Here is a 14,155-nt window from a genome sequence, read left to right on the forward strand (position 1 = left end):
AATGAAATTGGTTAACTTTTCCAAGTTAACTTTTCCCACAATAGAAGAAAGCCTTTACCATTTAGCAGAGCTGGAAGGGACCTTGCAGGTCTTCCAAGCCAAATCCCTGCTCAGACAGGAAGTCCTACACCCAGGAATGGCAAACCTATGGCAAGCGTGCCACAGATGGCATGTGGAGCCATATTGAGTGGCATGCCAGCCATCAGCTCCGGCGCACCAGCTGATTTTTCACATTTCCGGAGGGCTAGGGGAGGCCGTTTTCGTTTTTCATCCTCCCTGAACCCTGGGGAGAGCGAAAACGGCCTCCCCCGCTTCCCTGAAGGCCTCCTGAAGCCAGAAACGAATCATTTCTGAACTTCCGGTTTGGCTGCTGGGGCCATTTTTTGCCCTCCCCAGGCTTCAGGAAAGCCTCTATAGCCTGGGAGGGGTTGCGTGCACACACAATTTTGGCATTTCATAGGAAAAAGGTTTGCCATCACTGTCCTATGCCATTTCAGACAAATGGTTGTCCAATCTCTTCTAAAAAACTTCCAGTGTTGGAGCATTCACAACTTCTGGAGGCAAGTTGTTCCACTGATTAATTGTTCTGTCAGGAAATTTCTCCTTAGTTCTAAGTTGCTTCTTTCCTTGATTAGTTTCCACCCACTGCTTCTTGTCCTGCTCTCAGGTGCTTTGGAGAATAGCTTGACTCCCTCTTCTTTGGGGCAGCCCCTGAGATATTGGATACTACTGTATGTTATATGGTCCATATAACCATACAACTCTAACCCTAACCCTTTCTCTCCCCCCTATTTAAGTGTTCTTCTTTTGGGGCATTTTCACCTTTAAACAACAGGCACATAAAGAGATGAGAGGCAGGTAACGTTGAGAGCACAGATTCACAAAGCAAGCGAATCAAAGACACATCAGATTCACCCATCAGTGGGTTTTCACATTTGGTTACCACCGGCTTGCCGCGGGCACATGCACCCCTTCCATACATGCACCCGGCCTTCCACATATATGCTTTGCTCGTGCACCTTCCATGCATGCGCCCAGCCTCAAAAACGTGCCTAAATAGGACGGCACAGAAACCTTTGGAAGACGAGAAACCAAGTATAAGTATAATCTTTATTTTTCATTGTACTTAAATACAACTAAATTGGTTAACTTTTCCAAGTTAACTTTTCCCACAATAGAAGAAAGCATTTAGCATTTAGCAGAGCTGGAAGGGACCTTGCAGGTCTTCCAAGCCAAACCCCTGCTCAGACAGAAAGTCCTATACCCAGGATGGCTTCCGCTACTGGTTTGGACGAACTGGTCCAAACTGGCTGAATATCACCTCTGTATCCACCCCTCTTTTGCTCTAAAGGGAAGATGGAAAAACAGTAAGAACCAAGAGTTGCCTGGATTGGCTAACAGCTCATGTCTTTTAGGACAGGGTGCTCCCTCCTTGGCAACTTTAAGCCTGGAGGACTTCAACTCCCAGAATTTGTTGGCTTTAAGCTTTGTCCTAAAGCTTTGCAGGCTTAAAGCTTTGCTGGCTGGGGAATTCTGGGAGTTGAAGTCCTCCAGGCTTAAAGTTGCCAAGGTTGGGGGGCCTTCTTTTAGAAAGCAAAGTTCTTCCTTCATAGAAGTTTGGCCACCATCGACTATTAGATGTGTAATGCAGAACCCCACAGAGACGCTCCCCAGGGCTGCCCGTGACTGCTACAAGCCTTTGTTGCGTGTCCAGAAACCCCCACATAACCACAACACCCACCTGCAAACTTTTAATGGGATAGGAAAAAGAAAGAGATTAATAAGCACCCAGGGAGAACTCCTGCTAGCTAGATGATTAATCGCTCAGTATCGTATCACGCCAGACCAGAAGCTGCTCTGTGGACTAGAGATAGCAGCCGGTCGTGCCTGGAGATGCAGAACAAGGAAGGCAGGATCTCCAGGACAGGATTTCTTCAGGGGATCACCCCCACTTCAGGGGTGGGTTGCTACTAGCATTACTGCCTGTTCAGTACGCAAATGAGCATTTATACTGCAAATGCGCAGACGTTAGAAAAGAGGGGGAAATTACATTTCGGCAATGTAGATTGTTCTGCGCATGTGCAGAACCAAAAAACAAGATGGCGACGCCAACAATAGAACAGGTTCAGGTGCGTGGGCGGCACTACCTACTCGGCCGAACAGGGCTGAACCGATAGGAACCCACCTCTGCCCCACTTGGAAGATCAGACCAGGAAGCTGACTTCAGAGATTGGCTAAAAGTACAGAACCCTTCAAGTCTGACAGAGTTAAACTTCTTTGGAAGATGTGGGAGGTTCATACTGGAAACTTTCAAGATGTTCTGAGCGAACTAATTGCCTCCTGCAAACTCCACTCCCCTTTCGCTCTTTTATTTCCTCGGGGGGGGGGGGGAGGCGGCATTCATCGCCCACCTGTGGCCTTACTCCCAAGTCAACCCCTGTTCTTTAGCTGTTCCCTTCCTCTGGCCATTCTGCGCATGCGCACACTGAAAACAGGCTCCAGCTGCTCTTCTGCCTCACTGATGTCTGCCTCTGAAAGCAGCTGATAACTGTCGGATGCCCATGGCCCCCTCTCTGCCTCTGACATAGAGCCCTCATCAGAGCCTCCCCCAGACTCCAGGACTGACCCATGTTCCTCCCCAACCTCCTCACTGTCCGAATCTGCCACCAGCTCCACTGGTGGGCCACAACACAAGAAAAGATTGGACTGCCATTTGTCAGAAATGGTGTAGGGTCTCCTGCTTGAGCTAGATGACCCTATAAGGTCGCTTCCAATTCTTCCAACTCCCTAAATGATCTACAAGGTCCTTTCCAGCTCTGTTAATCTGTAAACCTCCCCTCCTTCTTTTTATACTCCAGGTGAATTAGGGAAGCGTCTGCTTTCAAATATTATCTCAAAATGCTAAGAGTTTAAAAAATGTCTCACTCCTTCTGCCTGACTCTCTACATAGCCCCAACCACCATGTCCCCTCAAGAATCAGGGAGTAAATTCCTTTTCCTTGAGGCCAAAGATTCCAGTGTCCTGCAATAAAAGTCAGGGATCAGGAATTATCAAAAGCAGAATTAAAACCCAGAAGAAAACAAAAAGTGTAATAAAATATTAGAATGCGCAGGGATGGATAGATTAACGCTCAAAGTAAAGAAGAAGGAAGAAACAATAGTTTTTTAACATTTTACCAATGATTAGTATACAGAAACAGAAGTTAGAAATTCAAAAGTTTAAGAGAATGATTAAATAGGCAATGAAGGGATTTTGTATGGAGAAGCAAATATTATTGTGTGATCATTATCAAGGCTATGAATATTGTTATTATTACCATTATTTTTCAAAACTAACTGCACTCAAGACAACACACTGTTCATGTAGATATTGGGTTTTTATGCTTACTAAAGAAAAACATATAAATAAAATAAAAAACAACCCAGAAGAAAAACGAAGTTCCTTGTAAGTAAACAAGCAAGCATTCACAATCCCAGCTACCAGGAAAGGAACTTAGAAGTATTTTTTTTCTTTTTTATGTTTTTTTATTTTATTTATATGACTTTCCATTTCCAGCAAACAGTATGTTCTGGGTACAGTTATTTAAACAGTCATAATCCACATATTTTTATTTTATTCATCACAATAATATTAATAATGTAACTATCAATATAATTAGAATAATACATAACATCTTCATGGTCAAATTCTCTCCATGTTAACATTTCTTTCCTCTTTTTTATATCTCCTCTATTCTAATGTCTGTTTCTATTGTCTAACCATTGATAAAATTTATTTTTATTTTATTTTATTTTTTTATTTTTTTATTTTGATGGGATTTATATGCCGCCCTTTTCCCTGAGGGGACTCAGGGCGGCTTACAACCACAGGGGGAGGGGAGGGGGGGGTGCAAGGTCAAAAACAAAACAATATGTGAACAAAGAAAGATAGTAAAACACAACTTTCATTCAACAATCAAACACTCGGGCGGGTGAATTGGAAGCCTATCCCCAGGCCTGCTGGGAGAGCCAGATCTTGAGGGCTGCGCGGAAGGTCTGGATAGTGGTGAGGGTACGGATCTCCATGGGGAGCTCGTTCCACAGGGTCGGAGCAGCAACAGAAAAGGCTCTCCTCCGTGTGGTCGCCAGTCGGCATTGACTGGCAGATGGGATTCGGAGGAGGCCCAGTCTGTGCGATCTAATTGGTCGATTTAGGGAAGTAATCGGCAGAAGGCGGTCTCTCAAGTACTCAGATCCACTACCATGGAGTGCTTTAAAGGTGGTCATCAGTACCCTGAAGCGCACCCGGAGACCAACAGGTAGCCAGTGCAGCTCGCGGAGGACAGGTGTAACGTGGGCGAACCGCGGTGCGCCCACTATCACTCGCGCGGCTGCATTCTGGACTAGCTGCAGTCGCCGGATGCACTTCAAGGGCAACCCCATGTAGAGCCCATTGCAGTATTCCAGTCTAGAGATCACAAGGGCTCGAGTGACTGTTGTGAGAGCCCCCCGGTCTAGGTAGGGCCGCAACTGGCGGACCAGGCGAACCTGGGCAAATGCCCCCCTGGTCACAGCTGACAGCTGGTGATCAAAAGTCAGCTGTGGGTCCAGGAGGACTCCTAAGTTGCGGACCCTATCTGAGGGGTATAAAATTTGACCCCCCAGCCTAAGCGTTGGTATATTAGCCAAATTATTGGGGGGGAAGCACAACAGCCACTCGGTCTTGTCCGGGTTGAGTACCAGTTTGTTAGCACTCATCCAGTTCTTAACGGCCTCCAGACCCCGGTTCATAAAATACGTCCCACATCAAAAAATATTGGGTTTCTTCTTTATCCTTAATAATAAGTGTTAACCTATCCATTTCTGCGCATTCTAGTATTTTCTTAATTGCATCCTGATGGAATCTCATCGTTTTTCCATTGTTGTGCAAATACAATTCTGGCTGCAGTTAGCATATGTAAAACCAGATATATATCTTTTTATTATATTTTTTCCGGAAGGATGCCCAACAAAAATATTTCAGGTTTAAAATATAATTGCTATATATGTATACTTTTTTCTTTAAAAAAAGGATATATGTTAAAATTAAAGATGCTTATTGAAATGAAATTATAAATACCATCAACATTAAAATGGAGCCAGCTCAGAGGCTGAAATACATCAAGTAAATGAGATGAAGAACGTGGAAGAGAGGAGAGAGGTAAAGGGAAGAAGAGAGGGTTAGGAGGGGGGGAGAGGAGGAAGGAAAGAAGGAGTGGAAAGGGGAGATGGAGAGAGGAAAGGGAAGTAGAGAAGGATGACAGAGGGAAGAAAGGAGGTAGGGAGGAGGAGGAGAGAGGGAGAAGAAAATGATGGATAGGTACAAACAGGGTGTATGGAGAGTAGAAGAGCCATTAATCGTTCTTGGGGGTTGATGGTAAGACAAATTGATGTAAATATTTAATAATACAAAATAATGTTGGTTATGAAACAGTATACATGTGGTTATTTGTATAAAAATGAAAAAATAAAAAACTTTAAAAAATATCTTAATATGCTGCTTTATTGACTTTATTTTCTAATAAAGTATTGCCTAAGCTGGTCGTCTGGAGGAAATGCTTGCCTGCCACAGCCTATTAAAAGATAAGGGAGAACTTACGAATTGCCTTAAAAGCATCACCCACTTCGGCTTCAAACTTTGGCCTCTTTGCTGTTCCTCGGCTTGCAGGTCTCTGATAAACTTTTTCTCCAGCCAGTTCTGGGTTCAGCAGGCAGCTTGACAATCCGGCTGGATAGCCTGCCTTAACCCAGCTGGCCTCCGCCCGTCTCCTTCGCTCCCAGGGAACGGAGGAGGGGTGGGGTGAGACAGGATTCCCAACTTTGGTTGTTGGTTTTTTTTGGGATGGCACCTCCTTAGGTGTTGTTTGGAAGTACCAGCCCAACACTTAACAGGGCTTGGAAAACAAGAAATGAAAAGGAGACAAAAATCAGGAAAGGACTGTAGGAAGTAGCCACAGCAGATGTTCACACTTAAGAGGTAAAGAGATAGCTAGGTCTATTCATAGGCAAATACCCTCACCCAAGATCCAACAAAGGTAGGATTAGCCCTCTACCCGTCTCATCACATGGCACTCCTGTGAGTCCCTTGGACTGCAAAGCGATCAAACCAGTCAGTCCTAGTGGAGATCAACTTTGACTGTTCTTTCAAAGGCCAGATCCTGAAGAGAAAACTCAAAGACTTTGGCCACCTAATGAGAAGGAAGGACTCCCTGGAGAAGAGCCTCATGCTGGGAAAGATGGAGGCCAGAAGAAGAAGTGGACAGCAGAAAAGGAGGTGGCTGAAGGGAGTCACTGAAGCAGTCGGCCTGAGCTTAAAGGGACTCCAGAGGATGGTAGAGGACAGGAAGGCCTGGAGGAACATTGTCCATGGGGTTGCAATGGGTCGGACATTGTTGTAGGAAGTTAGCACCCACCCCTCTCCTAGAAAAATGAAATATTCTAGGGAATATTTAAAAAGGTAGAATATTACATTTCCCTGGAGAAACATGTTTTTAGGCAGGAAACAGACTCACTCTTAATAACCCCACCTTCCTCAATAGCCCACAGCAGATGTCTGCTCTTAAGAGATAAAGAGATAGCTAGGTCTATTCATAGGCAAATGCCCTCACCCAAGATCCAACAAAGGTAGGATTAGCCCTCTACCCATCTCACCACATGGCAAGATTACATCACCCAGCAAGGCTCAACCAAGCCTGGGACTCAGGACAGCCTACAGAGTTGCCCCTGCATGGCCCCATGGGAGTCTGACAACCAATCAGAATACAAGCTCAAATTCAAAAGCCCAGAGAGGGCATATATCCAGGCACTCTCAGCATCTCTGCCCTTTTTTCTTCCTTCACCCAAGATCTTCAAGGCATGGGATCCTGTCCACCATTAAAACCTTCTTTCCAATCAGCCTCCATGTTTCCAGTGTCTTTTTCCCCACTTGGAACTGAAACCAGATGGACATTTCTTCCAAACAGATTCTAAGAAAAATCTGCCTGCAAAAAAATCTGTAACAACCACAATAATAATGAAAAAATAAGGTAGCCAGCAAGGGAGGGGGGAAGAGGGAGAAAGCAGGCAAAGTTGGGGACCAGGTTTTAAATGTATGTTTTCAAGTCACTGAGAATCCTTTTGGAAGAAGGCATTGAAAAAGCAGCTCAAGCCAGATGATTAATTTGTCCTTTGTCAGGCACCGAAAGGGATAAGCAAACGGAAAAGATTCGTGTGGTTTCCTAATGCTCTGTGCACCAAAATTCAAGAACAGCTGTGTCTTTGCCAAGTGTTTCCCAATCGTGGCCCCTTTAAGATGTGCGGACTTCAACTCCAAGAATTCCACAGCGAGAACTCTGGGAGTTGAAGTCCACACATCTTAAAGGGGCCAAACAGGGGTGAAATCCAGGTTGACAGGTTCTGGAGAACCAGTAGCGGAACTTTTGAGTAGTTTGGAGAACCAGCAATTGCCACCTCTGGCTGGCCCCAGAGTGGGGTGGGAATGGAGATTTTGCACTATCCTTTCCCCTACCACGCCCACCAATCCACGCCCATCAACCACACCATGCCACCAAGCCATGCCCACAGAACCGGTAGTGAAAAAATTGAATTTCACCACTGAGGCCAAGGTTGAGAAACACTGGCCTAGGCAATTTCCAAATCACCAATGCAGCATACTGTGTTTCCCTGAAAACACGACTGGATCTTATATTAATTTTTGCCCCAAAAGATGCATTGTGGGGTTATCTTCTGGTTAGGTCTTGTTTTCTGGGAAATGCGGTACTAAATGCATCCCTCTGGTTGACGATCTTAACTGGATCTTATTTTTGGGGTAGGGCTTACATTAGTAGCATTCTGGAAAATCATGCTGGGGCTTATTTTCCAGTTGGATCTTATTTTTGGAGAAACAGGGTAGTAGCAACACAGAAGTGGGGAAAGTAAATTAGAAGCTCCCTGCGTCATAAGAGTCACCACTTCTGGTCACCAAACTAGAAAGGCTGGAACTGCAATTCTCGTTGACAGGTGATGAGAGAGTGAAGGGAGAGGCAAGAGTCCAAAAAGGACTTTGTCATCACAGCATATGCATCTCTTAGTAAACCTTCAAAGGAAGGTTAATTAAAGTTGAATAGGTTGACTCTCACAAAGAGGGAGTCAAGCTATTCTCCAAAGCACCTGAGAGCAGGACAAGAAGCAATGGATGGAAACTAATCAAGGAGAGAAGCAGCTTAGAACTAAGGAGAAATTTCCTGACAGTGAGAAAAAATTAATTGCCTTTGCAGTTGTGGGTTCTCCATCATTGGAGGCTTTCATGAAGTATTAGAGTCTCCTGCTTGAGCAGGGGATTGGACTAGAAGACCTCCAAGGTACCTTCCAACTCTGTAATTCTTTTCTGTTCTTAAGATTTGGGCAAATTCCTTTCACCTGTCCTACATGGCAAAGCTCCATAAGAAATGTTTAGAGAGTGAGTGTTTAGAGTTTATTCAATTTGTAGGCCGCCCTATTCCCCGAAGGGACTCAGGGCGGCTGAACAAAACCCAAGGGAGGGGAAATTACAAAAAGTAAGACAAAAACAACCGGACAATACGAACAATTTAAAAGCACAACAGACACAGCAAATTCGAGTAGGGGGGAAACTCAACCCCAGGCTTGCTGGGACAGCCAGGTCTTCACGGCCATCCAGAAGGCCCGAAGGGTAGAGAGGGTCCGAATCTCCATGGGGAGCTCGTTCCAAAGGGCCGGGCAGCCACAGAGAAGGCCCTCCTCTGAGTAGTCGCCAGCCGACATTGGCTGGCAGATGGAATACGGAGGCTGCCTAATCTGTGGGATCGAATGGGTCTGTGGGAGGTAATCAGCAGAAGGCGGTCTCTCAAGTACCCAGGTCCAATACCATGTAGGGCTTTATAAGTAAAGCACCCTGAAGCGTATCCGGAGACCAATAGGTAGCCAGTGCAGCTTGCGGAGGATAGGTGTAACGTGGGTGTATCGGGTGCACCCACAATCGCTCGCACGGCTGCATTCTGGACCAACTGGAGTCTCCAAACACTCTTCAAGGGCTGCCCCATGTAGAGCACATTGCAGTAGTGTTATGTAAGTAGCCCTTGATCACCCATCTGCTACCTTCACAGCCAGCTTCTGGCAATGGGGAAGCCAGCGGGAGGTTGAAAATGGCGATCACGTGACAGCAGGATGTTACAAATTGCATGGGATTCTCCTAACAACAACAACTGGGATTGCTGGAACTGCCACTGTAAATCAGCATGGTCACACAACATTGCTTCTTATCTGCATCGCTTAGCGATGGAGTGTCCCAAAGGTGCTTTTTTCAGGAGGCAATTGGACTTTCTTGTTTTTTTCTTTCGAAGACATTTTGCTTCTCATTCAAGAAGCTTCTTCAGCTCTGACAGGATGGTGGGAAAGGGAAGGATTGCCCTCACACACTATCCTGTCAGAGCTGAAGAAGCTTCTTGAATGAGAAGTGAAATGTCTCCACAAGAAAGTCCAGTTGCTTCTTGAAAAAGCACCTTGGGGACAACCATGATTTGGATGACGGAGAATCTCTACAGACTTTTAGTGAGGGAGTGCCAATTAGTGTCATTAAGAGAGGACTATCAGTATTGCTCTGTCGTATACGTTGCCCACACCATACTCTCTTGCAGATGTCAATCACACCTCCTTTTCAAAAAAAGAGAAGGCGTGAATGAATTAGAAAATATACCAGTAGCAGAGAAGAAACTAATCATTTGGTTCTATACCCCCACCCATACTCCATACCTATGTTGGGCACTTCTCTTGCAAACCAGCTAATCCATTTGATTACTGGATTCCCAGCGTTAAAATCTGTTGCCATCAGCCATACGATCAACCTAACCAACAGGCTGGTGAGAAAACAATGGGTGTCCAAGGACTAGAGATTCTGTAGCTAAGGCCAGAAGAAGAATAGAACATTGTGTTGATTCTACTGCCCTTAGCTGCAGAATATGTATTCCTCGGAAACTTGGCTTTTCTCACCAGCCTCCTGGTTAGATTGATCATATGGCTGATGGCAGCAGATTTAACACTGGGAATCCAGTAATCAAATGGATTAGCTAAGGGCAGAAGACACTCTCATATCACTCATGATAGATACAGCACAACTCCAGCTGTTTTTGGCTGATCTCAAAATACTAAGCAAGTTTACTACTCCCATGGGAGGTCACCAGTCAGAAAATTTCAGCTTTGAACCATACATTGGAAAGTTTTAAAAAATTGGAAAAGGAGAAATGACTTCCATACTGCTACCAAAGAAACCATGTAGACATTGTAGGAAGTTAGCACCCACCCCCCTCCTAGGAGAATGAAATACTTTGAGAAATATTAAAAAGGCAGACTATCATATTTCCCTGCATGGGAAATAGAGAAAAACATGCTCTTGGAAAGCAGCCCCCACCTTTGTTAATAGTGCTCAGCAGGTGTCAGCATTTAAGAGATAAAGAGAGAGAGAGAGCTCTATTCATAAGCAAATACCCTCACCTAAGAGCCAACCAAGGTAGAATTAGCCCTCTGCCACCATAGGGATTGCCCAACAAGTCCCGTCATTGCATCAGCCAAACTTCAACCAAACTTAAGCTCAGAACAAACTCCTAGGATTTGTACATGGTCCCATGGGAGTCTGACAAAAGCCAATAGAATACATGTTCTTGCACAGAAACAGGAAGCTCAAGTGCAAATATAAATATCTCCCTCTCTCAACTTCATGGGGTCAGCCGCACCAGAACCATGTGCTTGGTGATTCTGTTCATCAATAAATGGATCCTCTTTCCAATCAGCCTCCGTTTTGTCTGCAGTAGCTTTCTCCTGGCTTGGAACTGGGCCAGATGGATGTTTCTTCCAACAACTTTTTTCTGTAGTCATCAAGAGATCAGCTCAAGAGGGTTTCCCTTTATCTTTTTATGGGTTTAGCATTATGGTCAGATTCAGAAGGCTCAAGATGCAGAAGGATAACACTAGGCCCTTTCCAACACAATGCAATTGAGGAGTGACAAAAATAAGGTTTTTTTTACACTTGGGCCAGAAAAACCAAATGCACAGGTATAGAATAGACCTGTGATGGCGAACCTATGACACGCATGCCGGAAGTGGCATGCAGAGCCATCTCTCTGGGCACACCAGCCATCGCCCATTGCTCTTCCAGGTTCTGGCGCACATAGGAGCACCAGAAACTGTAATTGCAGCTCCCTGGTGCGAATGTGCATGCCAGGAAGCTGAGCTTCCAGTTTCCGGAGCACGCATGTGGGCCAGCCAGCTGGCCTTTGCGCATGCATGCGTACCAGAAACCGGAAGACCATGTGACCGACGCACACGTGCACACCGGAAACTGGAAGCTTAGCTTCCCAGTGCACACATGGGCACTGCGGAACTGTTCTTCCGGTTTCCAGCACTCGCACGCACGCTCCAGTTACAGCACTTGGAGGTGAAAAGGCCAACACTGGAGTAGATGATGCAACTGTGAGAGGCTTCCTAATAGATTACCACTTAAGTAGGAGCCAGCAGTGTGCTGCAGCTGCCAAAAAAGCTAATGCAGTCCTAGCTTGCCTCAACAGAGGGACAGCCTCAAGGTCAGGTGAAGTGATAGTCTGGTTTTATATTGCACTGGTGAGGGCCCACGTGGAATACTGCATCCAGTTTTGTTCACTATGGGATACAGAAAAGATGTTGAGGCTGCACAAAGCACAGAGAAGAGCAACAAAGACGACCAGGGGACTGGAGGCTAAATCATATAAGGAACAATTGAGGGAACTAGGTATGTCTACTCTAACAAAGAGAAAGACTAGGGGTGATAGGATAGTTCTTCCTGTATTGGAGGGGATGTCACAGAGGAGAGGGCAAGAAAAGAAGTAACAGGTGGAAGATCATTTAAGATCTAACGAAGAACTAAGGAGACAGCGAGGCCAGTGAGGAAACTAGACAGCCATTTGACCAGGATGGAATAAGGACACCTACCTTAGGCAGGGGGTTGGACTAGATGACATCCAAGGTCCCTTCCAGCCCTATGAGTCTATATGTTATGAAACGGCTATAGGGTGTAGGGTTTCCTGTTTGAGCACGGGGTTGGACTAGATGACCTCCAAGGTCCCTTCCAGCCCTATGAGTCTATGATGTTATGAGATGACTATAGGGTGTAGGGTTTCGTACTTGAGCAGGGGGTTGGACTAGAAGACCTCCAAGGTCCCTTCCAGCCCTATGAGTCTATGATGTTGTGAGATGGCTATAGGGTGTATGGTTTCCTGCTTGAGCAGGGGGTTGGAGTATGACCTCCAAGCTCCCTTCCAATCCTGTTTCTCTATGCTCTATTATTCTATGTCATCAGGAGCTGAACTCAACTCACTGCTCTCCTGATGTTTTTAGCACCATGACTCTCAGAACTGTGCCTGAGAATTCTGTGATTAATATTCCAAACACATCTGGAGGACACTAGATGAAGGAAGGCCAATGTAAATTTGGTCTATAGCCTGGGAAGGTGATCGAATGGAGCTGGTACCTAAACTGAATCAACATGCAACCTGGCCACCTTCAAAGCAACTGCTTTTTCCTCACAAATAACATGTTTTGGGTTTCAGCATTCTAAACAAAGATATTGCACGCAACAGCGTGGAATAATTATGAGAAATAGGCAAATTTTAGTTGAAATCATGCTCTTTAAATCTTGGCTCACTAACATGCAAGCTGGGAATTTATGAAGTGTATCCAACACATTTTGGATAAACCTGCCAATGGTTCAAGGTTTTGAACTTTGTGTGCATATTTCTATACCAACACACAATGCAGCAAATCACACAGCAAGCAACTCAAAACTGAGCTGCAACAGAGAACTTAGTTATATAACCCGAAACTGAAATTTGTCTTCTTTATTGCACAATCAACCAAAATGGGATTTATTATTTTTTGCATTAGGAGCTACCAACACGTTTAAAGATTGTAAACGAAAATGAAAGTTTGATCAAATCAAATTATATTCTTGAGTGAAAAATATGGAATACCTATTTGGTTTTTAATATCGTATCGTCATGTATTCATTTGCAACCTAAGCTAAAAAGGCTTAAAAAATCAGTACCAACGTGTTTTTAAAAGAAATTACAAACCAGGCTATGAGTTGAAGGAACTAAGGAGAAACTTCCTAACAAAGAGAGCAATCAACCAGTGGAATGGCTTGCTTTTAGGTATTGTGGGTGCTCCATCACTGGAGGCTTTGAAGAAGAGACTGGACAGTCATTTGCCTGGCATAGCATAGGGATATTCGAACAAACAACGTTCAGACTAATTTGCATCTCATAAAAAGGGATTTATAGGCCTGAGTTCTGACCGACGAGCACAACTCATAGTGCACCGATGACGTCTCCTCAAAATGTTTGCAACCAAACCACACTGCCAAGCTCGGAGCTCAAACCAACAGCCTAACTACCAACCAGAGCGAGTAATATTCAAAGACATTTCATGGCATTGGGTTTCCTGCCTGAGCAGGTGGAGTTGGACTAGAAGACCTCCAAGGATGCAAGGATAGGATAGGATGATCCTTCTCATCTGGAGGTTTTTAGGACAGTCACTTGTCTGAGATGTTATAGGTTCTGCTGCTCGACTAGAAGACCTCAAGTTCCCTTCCAGCTCTATTCTGTGCTGTCCTAACGGCCATTTTTTCTGCTTTTGACCTGGAAAAGGCAGGAAAACACTTCCACTCAGGCGACACCGGCGGTTACGGGCTTCCAGGACTACTGGATAGGCGGAGAGGGAAGCGCTGGACCTCCGATCCGCGCCGCCACTGCAACGTCTTTCCCGCTCGGCTCGACCCTCCCGGGAAAAGGGACCCGCCCGGCCCGCTCGCTCCTTCCCTCCCTTCTTCCGCCCGCAGCCTCCGCAGAGACGGCGCTCGGAGGGCAGCGGGGCCTCCGCGAGAGGAGCCGGCCCCAGCGGGCCTGCTTCCCGGGCCCCTCCCCGGGCCCCTCCTGCACGTACCCCTCCGAAGCGGGCCAGCCAGCAGCAGCAGAGCGGGGCCGATCCTCCCGCCGCCCGCGCAGACCATGGTCCGAGGCGGAGGCGCCACAACCGAAGCCCGCGCGCCCCGACCCCAGCCGCTCCCCGGCGGGCCCTCCCTTGGCGCAGGCGCACTGCCACGCCCCCGCCACGCCCCC

At 46.0% G+C, this 14,155-nt stretch overlaps 1 protein-coding gene across 1 annotated transcript in view; it reads right to left on the reverse strand.

Annotated features, from left to right (window-relative positions):
* The window catches only part of LOC116517285 (hydroxyacylglutathione hydrolase, mitochondrial-like), a 28,829-nt gene extending 14,701 nt beyond the window's left edge, over positions 1–14,128 (reverse strand). The window contains exon 1 of the mRNA XM_032230141.1: positions 13,980–14,128. Within this exon, the coding sequence (XP_032086032.1) occupies positions 13,980–14,046 (67 nt within the window). The 5' untranslated portion in view covers positions 14,047–14,128. The remainder of the gene's footprint in view (positions 1–13,979) is intronic.
* Between the last annotated feature and the right edge of the window lie 27 nt (positions 14,129–14,155).

This window comes from Thamnophis elegans, chromosome 14 (assembly GCF_009769535.1).
Source record: "Thamnophis elegans isolate rThaEle1 chromosome 14, rThaEle1.pri, whole genome shotgun sequence".
Lineage (NCBI taxonomy): Eukaryota > Metazoa > Chordata > Lepidosauria > Squamata > Colubridae > Thamnophis > Thamnophis elegans.